The sequence below is a fragment of the Idiotropiscis lumnitzeri genome, chromosome 13, assembly GCF_059441095.1.
Source record: "Idiotropiscis lumnitzeri isolate Australia: NSW breed Sydney's pygmy pipehorse chromosome 13, RoL_Ilum_1.0, whole genome shotgun sequence".
Lineage (NCBI taxonomy): Eukaryota > Metazoa > Chordata > Actinopteri > Syngnathiformes > Syngnathidae > Idiotropiscis > Idiotropiscis lumnitzeri.
The window spans coordinates 8352218-8375449 of NC_142403.1; the positions used below are offsets into that span (position 1 = coordinate 8352218).

General features: G+C 41.5%; 1 protein-coding gene across 14 annotated transcripts in view; it reads left to right on the forward strand.

The window, feature by feature from the left end:
* The window catches only part of ephb3b (eph receptor B3b), a 52909-nt gene that overhangs the window by 24365 nt on the left and 5312 nt on the right, over positions 1-23232 (forward strand). For 2 of the 14 annotated variants that reach the window (XM_088312345.1, XM_088312354.1), the window contains exons 2-14: positions 2461-2525; positions 6676-7348; positions 10220-10375; positions 11269-11604; positions 13875-14011; positions 14639-14801; positions 15414-15522; positions 17375-17427; positions 17661-17900; positions 19998-20245; positions 20613-20828; positions 21815-22000; positions 22266-22465. In XM_088312345.1, coding sequence (XP_088168471.1) covers positions 2461-2525; positions 6676-7348; positions 10220-10375; positions 11269-11604; positions 13875-14011; positions 14639-14801; positions 15414-15522; positions 17375-17427; positions 17661-17900; positions 19998-20245; positions 20613-20828; positions 21815-22000; positions 22266-22465 — 2782 coding nt within the window. The remainder of the gene's footprint in view (positions 1-2460; positions 2526-6675; positions 7349-10219; positions 10376-11268; positions 11605-13874; positions 14012-14638; positions 14802-15413; positions 15523-17374; positions 17428-17660; positions 17901-19997; positions 20246-20612; positions 20829-21814; positions 22001-22265; positions 22466-23232) is intronic. The other 12 variants (XM_088312353.1, XM_088312355.1, XM_088312359.1 and 9 more) reach the window with 10 other exon arrangements.

The window sequence follows — 23232 nt, forward strand, 5'->3', positions numbered from 1 at the left end:
TGAGAAGATTTCAAACAAAAAAAGTCAAACAAAACAACACCTCTGTAACAGTGCCAGGTGCCTTTAGTTTAAATGTAAAGTCATGAATATTAAAATTATATATGCATGAACTTCTTTTGTCTGATTTGTCATTCGAACCAACACAGAAAAATGATGTACCCACTGACTGGTTGGGATTGACCAGGTTAGAGTGTGGTCATCTGGGGTTTTTGCTCTGTCCCATTGACTCCGAATTGGTGCTCCACTTTTGACACAATACAGGGCTTTGCACCAAACACACACAAGCACGTATGAATGCACACACACACACACCTACACACTCTCAAACTCAAGCTCGGGCATGGTGAGCTCCAACAATGCAGATGCATCGGGAACGAGGGGTTGGTGCGTGTGTTAGTGCATACTCCTGAATGATCCAAACCATAGTCAAACTGCACAGGTGTGTGCTTTGCATAACTCCCTTTTATTTCCACACCACTCGTTCTTTCTACCTCGTTGTTACTTCCTTTCTGTACCATACTGTTCCACTGTGCGTGTCATTCTCAGCAAGGTCAGCTATAATGATAAGCCTGGCGCAACCTACAAACGGCTCAGTCATAATAATAATAAAACACAACAGTCAGCGGAGGTGTATCATTTCCACCACTCAGCTTACTTACTACCTGCATAGTTATCAGTAACAGTCCTCAAGTAACCCATTTGTCATTTTTATGAGTCATGGGAAATTCTACCGCGCTATCCATTGACACACTTTGTGAGATGAAAACACAAGTTTGCGCTTCTTTGAGACAAATGGTGCGGTCATACAAAGAGAGAGCATTAACAAAAGCAAACTGCTTTTGTAATTTTTTTTTTTTTTCTAAAGCATTTTCAGCATCAGCACAGAGGCACAGAATGGTTGACAAAGCATGCAGGCTTTGACTTTGTACAGCTGCGCGTACATTCTATTCACTTCAGCTCCCGGAGCCACTCCCATAGAGACAGTTGTCAGTGGCTTCATCGTTCCGAGCCTGAGGGGGGGGCAAGCTTTAGCATACACAATCAGATTTTATGTTTCTTTTTGTCGTAAACTTTGTTAACTCTTGTGCTCTGCAGTATAACAGACACAAATCCATGTCCGAAACTTTAACCCGAAGCACTCAGGTGCTGTAATTCACGAGAAATTCTCAGCTGCACGCACATGCTAAATCTCCAGTCGTAATTCACAAAAAAGTCTTTGACTTGAGTTATGTTAGTCACTTTCCTTGCTCTTCAATGCAGCGGCAGGCCAAGAAGTAATTGGAAGGTATGTTGACAGTCACAGAACATGCCTTTTCAGTCTGCTGGACTTACTGGTTTCCGAAGGAAAATACATTACATGCATTAAAAACCTTAAAACACACCACTTAATCAATCTTTGATATTATCCTGATTTGCATTTAATAGGTTTTTACTTGGCCTAATCACCACAAATTCATAGAAATGGTCTAATTAGTGTTTGGGTAATCCTACTGAGTATGACCTTTACTGGTATTAATTGCATCAAAGGGAGATAAAGGGAAGGAATTTTATACATCTGTCAATAACCAGAAGTAGCTCAAGCCCAATAACCAGCAGCGCATTTGATGCTATCTTGTAGCACAGCACAGTGGTAGAAATAATAACAGTGGCTTTGTGCCGTGCTTTGAGCTCCAGGTAATAAAATACTTCATATTTATTTTCCTCCTTCCCTGCTGGCACAATGCTGGCAGCATGGAAGAAGAAAAAGCAGAAGAACTTAGCATAACACCGGGAAATGGAGTTTGAGAGTAGAAAAGAGGATTTGCAGGAATTTGCATTGCCCACCATATTGTGCTTGAAAAGCGTAGTGTTTATTTGTAAGTCAAGAGTGAAAGTGTTTCGTTTTGTGAGAATGCAAAACCAATTGAAGCGTGTTGACCTTTGTTCCAGTCTAGAGCTGTTCCTTTGTGTCACCCAACTTTATCACCCCTTTTTCAAGCCTTCTGTCGGCTTATATATCATGTCAAGTTTTACAACCCGTTACTGTAAGTGTGTTTGTGTGACAGTGGGAAGCGGGAACCTTTTCTTCTTAGTGCTACCCAATCTTTTTCTTTTCTTTTTTTAAATCCCTCTCCTGTCTGTGTACAAGCACACGTCTAATTAAAGCTAATTAGTTTAACAAGAAGGTGCAATAACATGGTCCACATCACTTCACTGATCTACCAATGGGATCTCTGTCTGGAGATCTTCCGCTCAAGCTCACAAACACATACAGTGCTTCTTTTGTGTAACCCATCCCCCTATTCCAAATCGGCACTTTGGATCATTTAGACATGAGCGTTATCTCCAACAGTTTTTCGCTCTTTCAGTTTTATGACAATGGTTGTAAATCGAGTGAAATTTATATTGCTCTAATCTGTCATTGTTGTTTTTTTTTTTAAATTTTTTTATCTGACCTGGATATTCTGCTTCCGTTTCCAGAGACACTGATGGACACCAAGTGGGCAACTACAGAATTAGCCTGGACTTCGCACCCTGAGACTGGGGTGAGTTTATTGAAAAGTTGTAAGACTCGAATCCTTTGACTTTACTCGTGTCCGACTTTAGTTGCTATTTTTAGGACTTGCGACTTGCTTGCCAAATACTTGGGAACGTCTTGACTTGGGACTTGGTATCTAAGTGACTCGACTTAACTTGGACTGGACTTGGCAAGTCCCCTTGTTTGAAATTTGAAACCTGCATTTTAACACAGTTTACCCTTAGGAAAGAAAGCAAGAACGAAAGAAAAAATGAGGGCTTTGGTTTGATTCACACTAACCTATCCCGGTCAGCATCACTAGCTCTATAGCAAGACTTGTAGTACGACCAGATTATTATGACAGGACTCATCTACAGCTACGTGGTAACTTGTTTGTGCAGTCACAATTGAGACAGTGCTGTGAGAGGTGTGTGCAGCTCCCAATAGCTCAGTACTATCAATATCTACAAACAGAAAGATAGCATCGTAGGAATTAAGAATAGTGCTTGCTTTTGCCTTAACCTTTTAACCCTGTTCATACCATTGTAAATTCTTTTTATACTGGATTTTTTTTTGTTTCTCTTCAAAGCCTGTAACAACTTCATCTCAGTGTCTTATTCACAGGCATAGTCATTTCTTTTTATTTCATTTATTTATTTTTTTTTTAAGAAAAAGGGGGTCCTATAGCTCAAAATTTGACATGATAGAGAAAAACTGATATCAGTTTTGGATTCCACACCGCTTCCCAAAATTCTGTTAAAAACAGCTGCCAGAACTATCGCAACCAAAATTGGGTTCTCCAGTGCCATAAGGTGACTGTGAACTGAACACTGAGCTGGATTTAGCTTTGTCCAGCAAATTCAAACGGATATGCATTATATGCAGAAGGTGTTATGCTCAATGTGCCTAAATACACTTAAAATATAAAAATACATTAGTCTGTTAAGTTTATACTGTCTCCTGGCCTTGGTAGTCTATACTGGAATCCCACACACACAAAGTACCAGTGACAGTTTCATTTTGTTTTCCCATGTGGTTTTGACGATGGTTTAAGGAGGAGGCCAAAAAAGAGTCTTGACCTTTCCTCAACCATACTTCAAAGCCTACCAGCACTCCTCCCAATGCCTTTGTGTGGCACTCTCACTGTGGCCCTTGTGCTCTGAAAGGTGGGGCCCCTGTTTTTATATTTTGTTTACACCCCAAATCACTGACAGGGAAATTCCACCCCAGCTGTTCCAAGTCATCCACCCTTCTTTTTATGCTTTTCCCTTTACTTTTACAATACGTAACTGAATCTTAATGGGGCCAGATTACTGCAACAATCTGCAACACTCAAATGGCCAAACCCCCACCATAGTCTTTCACACCTCACAGCCGTCCATCTTCTTCTCCCGTTCTCTGACAACCCCCATGCTTCAATGTGGCAGCAAAGAACCAACGAGACATAGCATACAAATTCAAAAACACTTCCCTGAGCAACAGATGCTCCCTTTTAAAATGATGGAGAGTCTCTAGAGAGCCTCCAGATTCACCAACTCACCATTACTAGAGCCTAGGAAATGTTTATTACATGCTGGTCATCACCAAATTTGCATCTTGCTCTTATTGACATAACATGTGCTTTTTTACAAATGCTTATTTTTATCATCGACTTGTGTTGTAGAGTTGCCAGTAAAGTGGCAGAGAAAGCATAGCGAAATGGAGAGACCAGCAAGAAACACAGAGAAACGTTGAATCCGGAACTCGAAAAAAGCCCCAATATAGACTCACTCACAGACTACACAACACTATCCCGAGAGGCTCTCCTGGCTTGTCTGAGTCACGATGTCTCTATCTTGTTTTATAGTGTTGCACAAAACAACAACAAAAGGCTAGACTAAATTTTCCCTGCTCACTTTTGGCATTACAAATCCAATAAAAGCAGACATATATAAGTATTTAGGGAGTCCTTGCTTTATGATGGAGTTCTGTTCCAACAGTGGCTATGTTTCCTACATTTTTCTGTAAGTTCAATCAGAAGATATTTGTAAAGGCAGAATTTCCCATTCACCACTTATTGGATTTCATTAAATTGTCAGATGTAGAAGCAAGTGGGTGTTTATTAGTAAAATGACTAATAAATGTCATTTAGCCCAAATGTGGGGTTTCCTGCTTCCTCCAGACGTGTTGCACCTTATATGATGAAGAAAAATATGGTTATTGCCTTCTAAAATGTAAAAAAAAATAATAATAAAAATGTTCAATTGGGAAGAAGTAAATCATTTAATGATTCATGTGAGTGTAACTATGGTTACTGATTAACAATGTACCAGATGGGGCAACATCAAATCAACACCAAATGCGCTTGGTGCGTTTATCTGTGATGTTAAAGTCAGCAATCTTGTGATAGTACTGATAGCGAGTATTAATATCCCGCTTCATCTCAACCTTTATTCACCCTAGCTTCTTAATTCAGACTTTGAAAGTGATCATGTGAATATTTTCTCCCACTATGACCTTTCTGTAAGCACACATATTGAGCATACATTAAATTGTGCTGGAGAGTATGCACCCATAGTAACATAATATACACACAAATACTTTGCTCTTTATGGTGAGTGATGTATTACACTTAATTAAATCTCCATTAGCACTTGCTGCTTTTGGCCATCCGATGCACCGGGCTGGTGATTATGGCTGTTCTTCCATAGTACTTGCTTTTTGCCCGACGATCGTTTTTATCCCAGGGCTTAGCTACGTCCATCTAATGCCTCTCCCTCAGAGTTCCTCGGGTCTTAAATGAATAACCCTGTACTCCTCACATCCATATTTTAGCCTTAATTAACATGCTATGCACTTCAAAGGAATTAACTGGTGCATGGTGGTGTCTAAGTTATAAATGTTCCTATGTGAACGTCATTGCTAAGTGCTTTTCATTCAGTTGTATATAAGACATTTCTTTATTTACTTTTATCAAGCTTGAACAGATAAAAAAATCCTTCCGTAAACAGAAGGTCAAAGGTTGAATCTGATGCTTGAGATAAGGTAAAATGAGGGGAACATTCTTCATCTGTATGGATTAACGACTAAACCATAACATTAACACATAAAACATTTGGAGTTGCCTTTGTGGTTTAAATGCACAGTGCAAATAAACGGTGGCTAAGCTTACTAAATGAACACACGCTGTTGTGCGGAAAGCAGAGCGGGTCCCCCAGCACATACACCCAAAAAGACACACTATACTCACAGGAATCGGCGTTTGAAGTGAGACCATTTAATTGTGGTGTCCTCATTCGCGACTGAAAATTGCATTAGATTACAGTGTCTCACACTAAAGCTTTTTACAGCCTGGTTTGCGTTCATTCGTTTAATGAAGCTGGTAATCAAAGTTAAGAAAATTTGAATCCAGTTTTGTCCTTAGTAATTCACCCCTTGGGTTCTGTAGCAGCACTGAAAGATGTTGCGAAATGAACCAAACGGAAGACGTATTAAGATTAAGCAGCACTCTCTTTCGATCATGTCGGAGGATGTCAAAATAATTGCAGTTTAGTTAAAGAGTAATTGTTTTTGAATCAATGTCCTCCAAATATGCAAATGTTTGTCATGCAGTGGTGACTGTGGGTTAAGAAGGCATCAGGCTGAACTGCAGGTAGGATATTCATTCGTCATTCGCCAATGGCCGGCCCACCATTCGTCCATTATTTCCGTCAGTTCGTCATTAGCTCAAACCGGCCCAGTCCGTCATCGTTATTTTAACTGCACTTATATCATTGATAAATTAGTTGGTCACTGCTATAGTACAACTGTCAGTTACAAAAAAAGTGTTTTACTCACATTCCGAAGATAGTTGTAATTTTTCAATGACGGAAGTGTGGTTAAATTAACAATGATGGACTGACGACTTATGCCTGATGGACTGGGCCAGCCTGAAATAGTGAAAGACTGACAGAAATAATGGCCAACTGCTGCCTGACGGATCGACGGGCCAGCCACTGGCGAGTGCTGAAATTGTCCACCACAGACAATGTCATGTTTTGATTGGTAATTGGTATTGATGGGCAAAATTAAGACCTTATCTTTATTATTTTACGAGCGCCCTGTTTCAGTATTTCAAATATTTATCCCCTTTCCATTTGTTCGATATTACGACGTATAACAATAACCTTGTCTAAGATCTTTGTATTTCTTTTTTCTAGTGGGAAGAAGTGAGTGGCTATGATGATGCCATGAATCCCATCCGGACTTACCAAGTATGTAACGTAAGAGAAGTCAACCAGAATAACTGGTTACGCAGTGACTTTATCCCAAGAAAGGATGTGCTGCGTGTATATGTGGAGATGAAATTCACAGTACGTGATTGCAACAGCATCCCAAACATCCCAGGCTCCTGCAAAGAGACCTTCAACCTCTTCTACTATGAGTCTGACTCTGACTCAGCCACAGCAACCAGTCCGTTCTGGATGGAAAACCCATATGTGAAAGTGGACACCATTGCCCCAGATACAAGCTTTTCCAAGCTTGATTCCGGACTGGTTAACACTAAAGTCAGAAGTTTTGGGCCTTTGTCCAAAGCTGGGTTCTACTTGGCCTTCCAGGACCTTGGGGCTTGCATGTCACTCATCTCAGTGAGGGTGTTTTATAAGAAGTGCTCCACCACCATTGCAAACTTTGCAGTTTTTCCAGAAACAGCAACAGGAGCAGAAGCAACTTCTTTGGTGATTGCACCTGGAACTTGTGTGCCCAATGCTTTGGAGGTGTCTGTGCCACTAAAACTGTACTGCAATGGAGATGGGGAATGGATGGTCCCCGTCGGCGCCTGCACTTGCTCGGCTGGTTTTGAACCAGCCATGAAGGATACGCAATGCCAAGGTCAGTATTTACATCTGACATGAAGCAATACATCAGGCCAAACCTTACAAACTTGAACCTATTGACCCAACATTCATTGGCAAAACAATGAAATCGACATTTCAGTTCATAGTTGGGTTTAACATAAGTCGTTACTAAACAAAATTTCAAAATGTAATTCTTATCTGTCTGTTAACGAGCAACCTGTATCAATGGGGGCATTTCATATTTTATATATATATATATATATATATATATATATATATATATATATATATATATAATCCTGGTCACAAAGGACTGTATATGAATGATGCAACATTAATTCAATGTCTGCAAGTCAGAAGAATCCACTTTAGATGATACTGTCAGCAGGCGTTTGCCCTTCTGACCTTGGTTTAGCCAAGGCACCTGGTTGCTAAATAAATGGAAATGCGGGAGAGTGCTGCCTATTTATGAAAGCAGGGAGGTCCCTGATGATAGTTTCAAGGCTGATGGAGAACACAGCGAGTTCACAGAGGTTGAGAGCAAGGTGAATTTAGCCAAGCAAGGTCTCGTCTGAAATGGAGTGCAGGTGACAGCAGGAGAGGGAAGGATAAATGGAAAGTGTGTGTTGAGGGGTACGGGGGCGTAAAATTAGGCTCAGGTTGTGTAGGACAAATAGAGACAGCGGGATGAGATAAGAGGGGAGCTGGCGAAGTTATTGATGAGCAGAGGTGAGGGAGACTTGCCTGTGTATGCACACTTTGTGCATTTTCAGCACAACCACCTTGCTATCGGGATTCAGAAGACTCCTTTTTGTGAACAGTGAACAAGCGCATTTCTTCTGCCACATTGAACAATCACTAGTCAGCACATTAGGGACACTTGTACAATCTATTGAAATCAAATACAAGGGCTCTATCATAAATTCTGCTTTTTAAACTGCACATATATACACGGCATCGTTTTTATAGAAAGTTAGAGAGGTATACATTTAAAAATATGTTACTGTTGCAGTTTTCAGCGTTCCACTAAAATGTGGCTCATTGAGCATCTGAAGGCAAAAATCGATTGATTCGGTCTAAAAATATCTGAAAGGCTCATAAACACTAAATAGCTCCCCAAATCAAACAGGGCTTTCTATACAGAGTCTTTAAATCTACCAATGCTGCACTTGTGAATGAACTCTTGTATTGGATCTCATCCACATAAAGAACTGACCAGTTATGTTGCATCGTAATGGTTCGAAACCAATTTATTCCTGTTTTAAAATGATTTAGGCTCACATGACTGGACTCTATTTATTCCGATCTTTTTTGTGTGCTCAGTTTTTTTTATATGACTCTATAATACGCTCTCCCCTCATCATTTTTTCCCTGTTTCTCATCTAAAGGACAGTATCTCCTTTCGCTCCCCAATTTTTCTCCTACTCACTCTCTTCCATCCCCCTCCAAACCTAATTTCATTCTAATCTGAAGGCCATTTCTCTCATTAATACACCATCCGATTTACAGTAAGGACATGTGCATTGCTGTTAATCGATGAGCCTCTCCTTTCCCTTCCACTCATTTGCTTTGCTATTTCTTTTTCTCTTTGCGCCACACTTTCCAATTTCACCATTCATTTTAATCAGCTTCTTAAGCTCTATGTTCTGCATGAGAGGATAAGACACAGGAGAGTGAGGGAAGGGGGGGAACGCTTGCGGGATTAACATTTTCACTGCCTCCACATCTTTTCCCTGTCCCTCCCTTTTTTTTCTACCCCCTGTCTCTTTTTTCTCTCATTCTTTAGTTGGTTCCTTAGGGGAAAATGGATAAAAGGCAGAGGATGACCTCTTTACTCGCAAGAAGTGATTGATCAGCACTTTAAAACACGGGGAAAAAGCTTAATTTAATGGGGATGCTTCCTCAACCTCTTTGATTTGGCAAAAATGTGAAAAAATCCCATACTTCTAACTCCCAGGAGTTTGGAAATTGCTTAGGGTTTTCTTTATATTGGACTGAACTAAAATGAACCTTCATGGGCTAAACCAACTGGTGGCCGTGCAAAAAGCTGCCGGCTATATGTCAAGGTCATTTTTATGTGTTTATCCAGCGCTACTTCCTTTTAGCCAGTGGTGTGGATAACTTTGATTAATGGTTGAAGAACAAACACGCGCACGACTAATGTACACGACTCAGCCAACTGGCGGCCGAGTGCTAATATTGAGTTTTGGAGAAAAGGAACGCGGCAACAGGAGCAATAAGTGGTTCGCTGCTGCGACCTCCAACCTTTTAACAGGAAGCCTAAACCAAAATAAATCAAACTTAGAAGCCATGGTGAGAGACAATCTCATGCAGCTGGATCCATGTCAGTCATGAGTTAGAATAAGCTGCATTCATTACATTGTAATAATAATACATATTATTTGGGATGTTGGTGAAAAATGTATAGTTTGAAGTCAGGCTGTGGTACATTTTCATATAATTATATAAAAAAATGCAAACATCAAATTAGTTCTCATGTTTTGGTTCAAATAGCTTTGTGCTAAGTGTTGTTGTCTTAATTTGAAACAACTGTCTCCTTCCATGCATAATTTTTTATAATGTGAGAGTTGCTGAACCTACAGTTGTGTGAATGTCCACCAATGCACGTTAGCAAATTCAAGCTTAACCAATTACTGTTGATAAGATCGGAGTCATGCAATTTCAGACAGTATTTCAAATGTAGGTCACATGATTTCAAAAGCATATGTGTGTTGCTCATCCTTTCAAAATGTTGCTTTCATTGAAGGAAGATAGTGAAACATATTTGGAAAATGTGTCCAAATATGATTGGACTTAATCTTGTAATATTTAAATTCTTTTTGGAATCAGTAAATCAAGATTAGTCACACTTTTGGTTTCCCGTCTTTCTACCTTTCCACATTAGCTTGCAGCCCTGGCACCTTCAAGTACAAGCAAGGGGAAGGCTTCTGCTTGCCTTGTCCCGCAAACAGCCGTGCCAGTGCTGGAGCGGCAAGCGTTTGCTCCTGTCGAAACGGTTACTACCGCTCAGACACAGACACTCCGGACTCCCCATGCACAAGTAAGTGATGATTGCTTTTACTTTCATATATATCCGTCTGTCCTTTTCCCCATGGCCCATGAACGAGCCTGTCAAAGGTGATCCTGAGGTGACAAGTGGCTGGACAGCTCACTTAATTTTAAAGTCATGGCCATAAGGTCTAAACTTCCCTCATGGATTTTGGGCCATCAGTAATCCTTATCACCACTCGGAACAGGAGTTTGTTCCCACCAGAGCACACAGAAGGCAAACACTTCTGCTTGTTTTCCCACTGTTATCTGAAACGTTATCATCCTGGCCCAGCTGCCTTCAAAGAGAAGTGTATCTTTCCTCAGTGTTTTTTACAGACTAACCACGCTTTTATTAAACACATACATGCACGCATAGGCAATGATGCTCTCACTGGAGACCTGGGAAGAATCTACATTTTCTGTCTGTTGCTGGTGTGAGGTGGTTAGTGGGTTGGTGTATGGGGATGAGTGTCCCGCAGTAAAATGAGTGATAAGGTGCTGGTAATTGGATAAGAATTGTCAATAGATTCTCTCACTCGCTCTCCATCCCAAATTACACACAAACATGCACACGCACGCAGGGAGTGGAAGTCAGCATGTATCTCAAATTGGATTTTTTTATTTTTTTTTTTCGGAACTAGTGGAACAGACTCATTAGGAGGAAGAAAAATATTTTCCAATTAATGTGTGAAAACAATGCCAGAGCAAAAGTGAACGTTGGTGGGTCACACGTTTTTGATTGCAACTATGATTGAATACATTTTAAATGAAAATGTGAATTTTTATTGTCTCATACATGACTGCACTGTCAAATAGACAAATTTGGATACACCTATTATGCACGGAGATTTAATTCAGACTCATTCCCAACCTATTTTCCTCATTCCATCACGTCTTTCGCAGCTGTTCCCTCCGCCCCACGCAATGTCATCTCCAGTGTGAACGAAACCTCGCTTGTCTTGGAATGGAGTGAACCACGGGATCTGGGCGGCCGCGATGACACCTTCTACAACATCATCTGTAAGAAGTGCCTGCCTGAACGGGGGATGTGTTCCCGCTGCGATGACAACGTGGATATCTCGCCGCGTCACCTGGGTTTGACCCAGCGCAGAGTGGCGGTGCGCAACCTACAAGCCCATACCCAGTACAGCTTTGAGATCCAGGCTGTCAATGGAGTTTCCAACAAAAGCCCTTACACACCCCAGTTTTCTGCTGTGAACATCACCACAAATCAGGCTGGTAGGTGCAACTGTGCAGTTCTGACACAAAAATATCTGCGTAGCTCATAGAGCTGTGCGACATTGACAGAATTTTACATCCCAATATATTTTAGATACCGATAACAATATGTGTCCCAATATTAGTATGTTTTCCCTTTAAAATTACATAAAGGATATAAAAATAATAACAAAGTTTCAAGTAACAATCAAGTATGTCTACCATTTAACCAGCAAAAGTACTAATAAACAAATCTTTTCAGCGGTTGACTTCGGAACATCTGTTCAGTTGTCTCTACGTCGTCCGTGGTGGCCCCAATCCGCTCAACATATACATATTACTAAAGAAAAAAAAAATTGAGGATAACAAAAGAAAATATAGGTTTCCGTTAATAGAAATGTTAAAATTGCCATAAAGATGAAGGGTTATATTGAACTGCATTTTTTTAACTATACTGCCGTAAGATATATATTGTTATATTGCACAGCACTACGACCTAGTCTAATCTGATCTGTGGAGAAAATGTGGCCTTTGCTCACAATATACTTAGTAAAGGACAACCAGAGCCTGCTTTGTTCGACCGCAACTCCAAGTAGCAATAGAGAGTGTATTCATATTCAACATGTTGAATCTCAATATTCTAGCAACCAACTGTTCCTAACCCACTGTTCCACCAGCCTACAGCAACACCAATAACTAGGTCAACATAATCAGCCATGCTTTTGTTTTGTTTGCGTTTGCAAAGAAGATTGCAGGATTATAATATACATTTGATGATAGTTATGTTGAATATATGATATTATCACTTGTTATAATTCTTATTTTTTATTATTGTTATTATTAGATAGACAAATGTGGCTTGATATGTTTGAAGGTGAGAGTCTGGAGACAGGGCTTTTGTTAATGTGTTCTCTGACCTCTTAAAAGCTATATCTTTGGATATATTTGGACGCTTTGTTAAATTTGCCTCTTTCAGTAGGCATAGAAAACATAAAGGATTGTTTGTTGTCCCATCCCCCCCATCATCTTCAATCTGTGGTCTTGTCCTTTACCCTTGAGCCTCGACTCTTCTCAAAGATGCTATGGGAATTCCTTCTCTTTTTGGGTCTGGGACCCGGGGGTTCCATAGCTTCTTATGATAGACCCACGTTGTTTTATGAGGGGTGCTGCACTACAAGGACAGAACTCAGTGTCTATTCATGGTAGCCTAGGTCAGATCAGAGCAAGAGAAGTGGAAAAGAGGGGCAAGTGTGCATCATCTGTGATTAGATTATTACCGGTGTAGACCCAAGACCTTCCCCGCATGTGCATTCAACTTAAGAACCAAAATAAATACAAGGGTGGTGATAAGCCACGGAGGCCACCTCCATGGTTACTTCTACATCTGCTCCTACAGGACAGAGCTTAATCCTCTGGCAGGACTAAGCAGGGGATCTACCCTCGAAGCATTGTCTTTTGAGAAAGAAAGAGTTGTGGTGGAGGTCTGGGATAGGGTGGGCTTGCAGGGGTGGGAGGCAGAAAGACAGAAAAAAAGGCTTTGGGGAGCAGAGGAGGGGAGAGGAGGAACAGAAGGATTCCTGGCCCCAGACACAAGCTGGATTTGGAGTAGAAAAATGCAAGGGGTGGGGCATCAAAGAACAAAAAGTGGGGTTTGCATCCCCTGTTTTAACAAGAATGGGGAGCCTGCAGGGTTTGTGTGTTGGTGAGGAAGGGGAGAGAGTCTGAGACAAAGGAGTGATACAACGCTGCAATGGTGATAAAAAGTTAAGACTGACAGACTGCAAAATGTCAGAGGAAGGTTTTAAGTGCGGAAAAGGGGAGAGGTTTTAAGACTCAGAGTGAGAAAGTTCAAGTTAAGAAACAAAGGTGTAAATGTAGGAGAGAGTGAGTCAGATGTACAGATCAGACCTGAACTGAGAGGAGTGGGAAGGGAGACTGAGATAGAGATCACATCACTGGAAAAGGCAAATAAAGCCTGAAAACTGTGGTGGGTGGTACACCTCCCTGTCATATTAATTCTCTGTGTTGATCTGACTATGTATAGTTCATGTATGATTCTGTTCAGATCATAGTTCATGGAGTGTCCACATTTATGTGTGGTTTTAGATTTTGTATTCAGCACCCACTTCTTACCTCTACAAGGCTTCTAGTTTCATCGATGTCTGTGATTGATATTTACTAAATTCAACACTATGCTTCTGTGAGTACGCAATAGCCTAGGACTTGAATTCTCCAAATGAAAAACACATCTGAAATAGTGTGCTTCGCCTTGTTCATTTTTCCCTTTGTAGCTCCGTCTGCAGTACCAACAGTTCACCTGATGGCAGCCACAGCGAGTACCATGAGTTTGTCCTGGCTCCCTCCAGAAAAACCCAATGGAATCATTTTGGATTATGAGATTAAGTACCATGAGAAGGTAAGCACAAATGTAAGTCCTCTAATTCAATCCAATTTCACTGACACTCATGGTCACCGTGTCATCTGTGCATTTATAAATGAGGAAAACAATGCCACCGCTGATAAACACATGGTTGCAACAAAGCAAGTCGCCATTCCAATCTTTGTTTGCGTAATCCTTCCCGAATTATTCCCCTCTTTGATTCTCTCGCTGCCTAAGCATTTACTATATCGCCATTCTGCTCTGGCTTTCTTTGCAACCCTTATTCTTCATCTGCCTCTTTGCCTTCCATATTACCCTTCTTCTCTCTTACTATCTTCTCCCCATCCTTCCATTAGAAATTATTTTTCAGGGGTGCACAGAACTGTGACTGGAAGTGCCTCAGGGAGTAAACAAAGGCATTCAGTGTATATCTGCTGTTTGTTGTCTTGCCCTCGTCCCAATGGATTAGCAAACCAGCTATAACGTGTCTCACTATTCCAGCTTCTTACTTTTTCATTCCCCTTTCACCAGTTAACAAAGTGAAATTGGTCACCCGTGCTAGAAACAGTAGCTCATCCACGTGGGATGAGGATTAATGAGACAACCCAGGGATCTTGTATGACATTTCTTATATGTTTTTCACTACTTTTCATCCTTGGCCATGTCTCTCTGCAGGATCAAGGTGAAGCCATTGCTCATACAATGACGGCCCAACGGAGTAATGCCCGCATCGAAGGTCTCAAGGCTGGCACGCCTTATGTGGTGCAGGTCCGTGCACGAACAGTGGCTGGTTATGGCCGTTATAGCAGCCCAGCTGACTTCAGTACCAACCTGCAAAGTACGTCACTTTCATACCCGTTTTGTTATTCTGGGGTATATGCAGCAAAACCTCCATGATCATGATGAGGCTTTAAGGCTTATAAAGCTTGTTGATACTACACGAGTGGTCCCCCACCACCACTCCACGAGACAGTAACACAGAAAAAAACTGAAAAAAAATAATAAAATAAAACACACGTATACACACACATACATACCCCCAAGATTCGTCCCTCACACTCACTTGTGTGGCAGTATCCACAATTGCGACACAGAATAAAGCAAGTCATTGCCCAAAGTAAGTCCTCAAAAACAGGATACACAACAATCCTGTTGAATGATTTGAACAAATTGCACACAAGTGATGATATGGAAAGCATGATAATGAGAGAGGAGTTTGTGATGGCTGCTGACGTATCATGAGCAATATACTCGCTCCAAATTTGCACTGCCCTGACACCACCCCTCAACCAGCAAATTATTGCCAGTCCATAAAAAGCACGTTTCTTTTTTTAACTGGGCCGTGGCGCTGTACAACTGATACATATATGCAAAAATGAATCATCATAGGTGCGAGAGGCTAAATTTGACCCAATTGTGCTTCCAACTTTTCTTTTTCTTTGCCCCATAGGTGACCCACCAAAATTGTGGCAGGAGCAACTACACCTTATCGTAGGATCAGCCACTGCTGTTTTCGTCTTCATCATTGCCGTTGTGGTCATCGCCATTGTCTGCCTCAGGTATATATCTGATTTACATACAGTATGATGAAAAAATTACTATATATGTTAACCAAGACACAAAGACACATTATAGAAGTGGTAGAATTGATTGTTGAGCTGCAACATTTTTTGAGGGGCATGATGGTGTAGTGGTACACTCACCTGACTTGCGTGCAACATAGAATCAGTTCCCACTCGATGGTGATGTCTGTAGTTGTTCGTCTCTATATGTGTGCCCTGTGACTGGATGGTCACCAATTCAGGGTGTAGTCCACTGTTCGCCTAAAGTCAGCTGAGATAGGCTTTAGCAACCCCCCTGACTCTGTACAGCATAGGTGTGAAACTCCAGTCTTGGAGGGCCGCTTTCCTGCATAATTTCAATTCTCCTGGCTGCTGAAGAAGCCTGGTAAGTAACCTGCTTATTTGAATCAGGTGTATTGCAGCTAGGCGAGATGGAACATATGCAGGAAAGCGGCCGTCCAGGCCGGTGTTTGACACCTGTGCGGTCCAGGATATCCAGTGTTGAAAATGACATGACAGAGAAAAATGACTTTTTTCATACCTTACAGTCCTCCAAAACATGTTGAAATAGCGGGATATTTTGGAGAGGGTATTTTCAGTTCAGCTTAAATGAACCATGATAGCTTCAAATGTCAACTTTGTTTACATGTCCTCCAATCCATCCCAGGACATCCTTTGTGGATTGTTTGTTGTATGGCACCTATAAAGCCACTGAATATCAGTTAGTCTTGTGAGTCTGTGAATAGTAAACATTTGATTATAGCATCACTTTACTCACATGACACAGCATGATGGAGCAGATGTTTGACCAGGTAGGCCTGAGCTCCAATCTCAGCACCAAATATTCAGTTTTGTGTCCACAAAGAACCCAGGTGTGCCGGTGTCTGAAGGATCTGGAGGATAAATGCTGCCCTTCACACCTTTCACAAAGTGTAACATCACTTTGGTTTAAACATATTTGTTTGTCCTTACACAACTTATTTGTCAAGCAGACTGCCACATGTGCGCGAATATCCGTGTGAAAGGTTGGCACCAACCACCGACAGGCGCCCACTCAGTTCCCTTCTCAAGAATGCTCAGGCAGTGGCTGACAAGCGTGGGCATCGGTCACGCTACAATGAATAATAATCTCCCCGGCTCCCCCTCCGCTCACCCCTCCTGCCGCACCACTCTCCTCTATTTTCACACCGTTTCATTGTGTCTCTCGCAGGGTCTCGGCTTAACTACTGCTTAGACTGCTATAAAAGAACACAGAGAAAATAATAACAAAAAAATGCTGCGCTTCGGCATATTCCGGACCCAAATTAGAATTTGAAATAAGATGCAAATCACCACCGGGTATTATTGCACTGGTTACTGGTTACATAACAAAGGGCGTACATAAAGTAATTGAAAAAGCCCTGCCTCCTCGCTACACCATTGTAATTTAAGCCACCACCCAACCTCCCCAAGTACAGATGGGGTAAAATGGAAAATAGTAGCAAACAGAAGGAGAGAAAAGTGAAGGGTGAAAAAGAAAACTGAGGAGCAAGAATCACGAGTAACTTCGGCAAAGGGAATTATATAGTTTGGTGAAAGAGAAAGGGAGGCAAACAGTTTGAGTCTGTATCTCTAATTTGCTCATGTTGACGGTACAAAGACTGAAGTTTTACTTGCCGTTTCAATCCGATATAATCTGTGTCAACTGTTTTCTGTTTCCAAAGCAGTGTGTGGTTATGCAGTTCCAGACACCCAAAGTGATCTGTAGCCACACTGTCGGCATATTTTCCCCTTGTTGTTACCCTCATGATTAATTATTTTTATTATCATTATTTTATGTTTTTTTTTTTCTTTTTGTTTATTTTTACAGAAAGCAAAGGAATGGTTCAGAGTCAGAATACACAGAGAAACTACAGCAATACAGTAAGTATCTTTGCTGGCATATTTATGACTAAGCATCTCTAAAAATATGTCGTTTGAAAAAAGCAAACCAAATCCACACCCCAGATCAGTTCTGTACTGTTTACTAAAGTTGTGTGGATTTCCAAAATAACTGACTCATATCATGCCATTGGACCAGTGCTGCTAGGTGTCGACATGCACAGCTATTAAACCGTATTTGGCAACATAGATTCACTCTCCTGTTCTTGCCACTGAATCCCCTATAGTCACTCCGGGAATGAAGGTCTACATTGACCCGTTCACCTACGAGGACCCCAACGAAGCCGTGAGGGAGTTTGCCAAAGAGATTGATGTCTCCTGCGTGAAGATCGAGGAGGTCATCGGCGCAGGTAACCCACCAAAGCTCCTGAGCTACAGGGGGAAGACTGCTAGTCACCTCCAGGCCATACCGTTAGAGGACTTCACACCAAGCGGTACTTTCACTCAATTCATCGGTATGCCCTTCCCCCCTTCCCCATCTGATTTGTCACCTCTTAGAAATTCCTCTCTAGTCTCGTAGATTTCTCCATATGAATCTGATTTTTTAATTAGATGTGATTCTCAGAGGCACTCCAATTCACAGCCCCCCCCCCCCTAGTGCAGATGAACAACCTTTGTGTTAGATGATTGTTCAACTTGTGTTGGGAAAGTTGAGCCCAGTCCTTGGACAGGTTTCACAAAGTGCTTTCATATACACTCACAAAACAGTTGGTCAATCTCTGTCAAGTTGACTGTTCAGACTACTATGCAGTAAAAACAGTGTTTCAATTATATGAAATATGTCCACAAACACTGCACACAAAGGCGTTATTCTGAAGAAAATTTTATTGTTGTTTTGTTGTGGAAAAGGCAAAACAGACAGACACTACATAGAACGACCCTGAAAACATTTAAAGTCACATGAACATTGGACAGTGACCATTCTAACTGGTTATCTTGTCATAATTATTTTCTATTGTTAGCTGTAAAAAATGTGAAAGATTAAAGATCATACAAAATTTTCACATTTATTTTCTCTGTGATACAGTTGTAAATTATATTTGATCTAATTTGAAGTCAATTAAAATAGCCGTTGAGTTTTATGGAATCCAGATCTATTATCTCATCTAAAGTTAATCTTTGTGAAACCATTCCAGGGAACCAGAGAGTAGCTGTGCAAGGACAAGAATGTTCTTCTTTGGTCGAGGAGTATTGCTCGACAAAATATTTCAACAGTCTCTTGACTCAAAGGAAATCAGAAGTGAAGCTGTATGTGACTGTAATATCACACTACTTTCAGTTTTGACTTTCCTTTTAAATTATTTAAATTGAGGGGTAAAAAGTTAAAAACCATTGGCAGTCAGATGCTACTAGTTGTGTAAAATATTTTTAGTTTTTCAGTGGAGCATCCCCTGGGGCGAATGTGGGCTTTAATACAATTACTAAAACTTGTTTAGTTACAGAGTAGCATTGACTTACATTACCCCACATTCCCCTGGAGTAGAAGATATTTCGGAAAGGGGCAGGATATAATAGTGACCCCATTGCCAAAATTGGTTTGAGAATACATTAAGCCTTGCTAGTTTTGACTTTGACACACAATCCTTGCACGCAATACTTCCTCTGGCAAGCTCCCTTCTTGAAGAGCCTTCCCTGACATGTTATGTTGTTGTTGTTTAAATGGTCAACATTTTCAATGTATTTGATATATTTTAGTTATATCCTTGCTGAGAATACTGCAGGATTGTGCCGAGCGAGCTTAATTTTTCTTATCATTGTATCTGAGCCAAAATAGAGGGCGTTGTGATGGCAGAGAAGGGATTTCCTACTACTGCTTCTGCTACTACCATTACTACTGCTACTACTGCTCCGACAGTTCTCCTGCTGCTGAGGCTACTACTTGCAACCTGTTGCTTCCCAGCATTCGCAGTGACAACCCCGTCTTCCGTCCCCCCCCCCACTTCTTTATTCCCCTCCTCCATCCTGACATTCCTGCCATCGTTGCCCGCATTTTCCTTAATTGACTGCTGTTGACACGCATTACTGTGGCCATCATGCTTGGTGCAGAATCGAAACGTAAACCATCCACCGCCCCCAGAACCCCCAAACTTCTATCTCCACCTATCTCCTCCTCATGTGCCTACTTCTCCGACCCTTCCAAAGCTTAGCTCCACTCCCCCTTGTAAATGACACCCTTCCTAATCACTCCCCGATCCACTCCTATCGCCATCACATGCCGTTATTTATGTTTCTGCATCAGCTCACATTTTGCATCAAACGCTTTAGTTTACTGGCATATAATCACTATATGCTCCTCCATCCTCACCGTCCTTTGACTATGGCCTAGAGTCCTGGCTTTCTTGTGCAGTTAAACCTGTCCCACACCTGCTGCCCTTCCCTGGCTCCTTGGTTCTAACCAGTTAATTGTCCCCTCTCCCTCTTCTCCCCCACTCTCCTCCACTTTTCCATCATACATCTCTCCCCACCCTTTGTATCTCTCTCTCTCTCTCTTTCCATCATTCCTCTCCTTCCTTCCTATTTCTTCCTGGCTGTCACCACCTGGGCTCTCGCAGGAGAGTTTGGTGAGGTATGCCGCGGTCGGCTCAAGCTTCCCGGCCGCCGTGAGATCATTGTTGCCATCAAGACACTCAAAGTGGGCTACACTGACCGACAGAGGAGAGACTTCCTCTCAGAGGCATCCATCATGGGCCAGTTTGACCACCCCAATATCATCCGCTTGGAAGGGGTGGTCACCAAGAGTCGACCAGTGATGATTGTGACTGAGTTCATGGAAAATGGAGCACTGGATTCATTCCTAAGGGTGAGGACACATGTCACGTATTCAGGTTTTGTTTTTGGATTAATCAGATATTCGGGTTAAGTACTGCTTAGACTCTGCTCTGCAAATGTTTGCGCCAAAATCAGCTATTTTATTAATATGCTTCCATTGCTGATACAAGGTCTGCAACTTTTAGTCTTGATTGTACATCGTGATTCATCTAAAGACAGAGACAGCGACTGAAAATTGTGAAAGAAAGATGAAAGACGCAGTAAAGCGAATGATGAGATGTAAATAAAATAGGTCCACATAACTGACAAGGGAATGATAAACGAAGGAAAGACAAATATATATTCACCTTGTTCTGCAATCCAGTTGAACCATGATATCTTCTCTTTTCCTTTGCCAGCTCAATGATGGGCAGTTCACGGTGATTCAGCTCGTTGGCATGCTGCGTGGCATCGCAGCAGGCATGAAGTACCTGTCAGACATGAATTACGTGCACAGAGACTTGGCTGCCCGCAACATCCTGGTCAACAGTAATCTGGTGTGCAAGGTGTCTGACTTTGGCCTATCTCGTTTCCTTGAGGATGACCCTACCGACCCTACCTACACAAGCTCACTGGTAAGCTTCTATAATGTGTGTATATGTGTGTGTCTACGTGTACTGCATCTAACATTTTTACGTCAATAAATCATGTATTCATAAATAAATTATACATCTGAGCCCAACTCACAAAAGCAATCTATGAGACTGAAGCAGCTACTTGACACCACCAATGTGTTTTCTACTAAGGGACACGGGGAATGGTCTTTGATCTTAATTTGGACAGCAGAACCACGAGATAACTTGGGCTTCAATATGTTATCTCAGAAGTTTCAGGGGAAATCATACTCGTACTTACTCATACGCAATCTATTTTTACATGTGCTATTCCCTTTGCAATGCACTCTAATTAATTATTGCTAACAATTGCTGAAAATATATTTTGTGAGAGTGGTCTCATTACAGGGGCACCTTATTTTTGTCTGTCTCTAACATAATTTCAAACCTGTCTGATGACAGTAAGCAACATCAACCCTAATTGACTTGAGGGTAGGCTATGGCTCATTTAGTAAAACGGGCGGTTAAGTGACTGAAGGGTCAGTAGTTTAAATCCCACCTGAATGCTGTCAGAGTGTCATTGGGCAAGACACAGAAACAAATGACTGGTTGCCATTGTAAATGAGAATCAGTTCTCAATTACCTGGTTCAACAAAGAATAAATAAATTAATTATGAGACCTTGCCTTGATTGAGATTTGTTCTTTACATTGAATAAAAAAAATAAAATAAAATATGCCATAATTACAATAATAGCAATAAAGACAGAAGCATGTTCAGATAATCATTAAACATGATTTGCCATACATACTATTTGACATATGTGTACATATTGTTGTTATCCAAACGTCATATGTTCCTATATGTCATTGTTTTGTTGCCATGCTACTAACATTGTGTGTTGCCCCCGAGTGTCTGTGCATAAATGTTTCCTCGGATTGCATTTATCTCACACTCTCTTTTCCTCTTGTATGTGTGTGACTCTGTGTTTGTGCTCCATCCCTCCAGTATTTCATGCTCACCTACTCATTCGCATATCCACAGGGAGGGAAGATTCCTATTCGATGGACGGCACCGGAGGCAATTGCCTACAGGAAGTTCACCTCAGCAAGTGATGTGTGGAGTTACGGCATTGTCATGTGGGAAGTCATGTCATATGGAGAGCGGCCGTATTGGGACATGAGCAATCAAGATGTAAGCTGATGACATTCATAGATGTGTTTAAGACTTGCAAAGGTTTCTGTTCGAATATATTGTCTTTAAGCATTGCGTAGGTTGAATACCTTTTCTTCCTGTCTCACTATTCTGGCTTTTGTGCCATTTTTTCTATATCAACCTCTCCCGGCCTTTTAAGCAGAAACTTTTCCCTGATTATCTTTTCTTTTGTTTTACCCATTTAATTTCGCTTCCCATTCTGTCAAGTGGAGGTCACCGTTGTTTCTTTATGATCTCCTCACAGGTGATAAATGCAGTGGAGCAGGACTATCGACTGCCCCCGCCCATGGACTGCCCCACGGCACTACATCAGCTCATGTTAGACTGCTGGGTGAAAGAACGCAACCTTCGGCCAAAATTCACCCAGATAGTTGCCACCCTGGATAAACTAATCCGCAATGCCGCCAGCCTCAAAGTGGTCACTAACAGCACACAATCTACCGGGTAAGTAGGAGGATTGTTTGGAAGATAACAGGAATGAATGCTTGCTTTGATTGGTCACTTATAAATTTGAGCTATTTTCTGTATCAGATTTAGCTGACATCATAGCTTCAGTCAAGCAACTACTTAATTTGTTCAGTACTACTTCTCGCGCATAACTGAGGGGTCACCGTTTTCCTGTGTCTGGGCCACTAGTATCTTCAATTATGCTCTGTACAGTCAGTAGCACTGCCATCATCCACAAGCAGTTTCTTGGAAAGAGTTTGAAGGGTATATGGTGGCAGAGTTTGAGTGATTGGGATTAGGGTGGGGGTGACCTACCTATCTGTCCCTGCATCAGGGTCTTTACGTCCTGAGGGGGGCCTGCAGACAATCCTGGGTTGTGCTCATGGGGGAAACTAGGGTCTCGGTTGGCCACTGTAATGCCGTTCTTAGAAGATTAAGCTTGCGGTTAATTAGCTCGATTAAGGCGATGCAAAAAGAAGATGGGAGCGCCTTTTAATTAGCCACTAACAAGATTTAAAACGGGCCAGCAGAGAGGTGGCCTCCTGCCGACAAATCTGCAATAGGGAGAGACTATCGTCCTGTTTGGCATTGAAGGCTAGCTGGGGGCTACCTAACATAGTTTGGCAAAAACCTCTTTGTATCATGTCAAATTGTCACGTTTGACATCATTACAGACTGCACCATAGGGTGTCATAGTAATGAGCAATAATATTTGTAATACTATTATTATGGCTCGCATTGCATTGGCCATTTATGTATTTTTC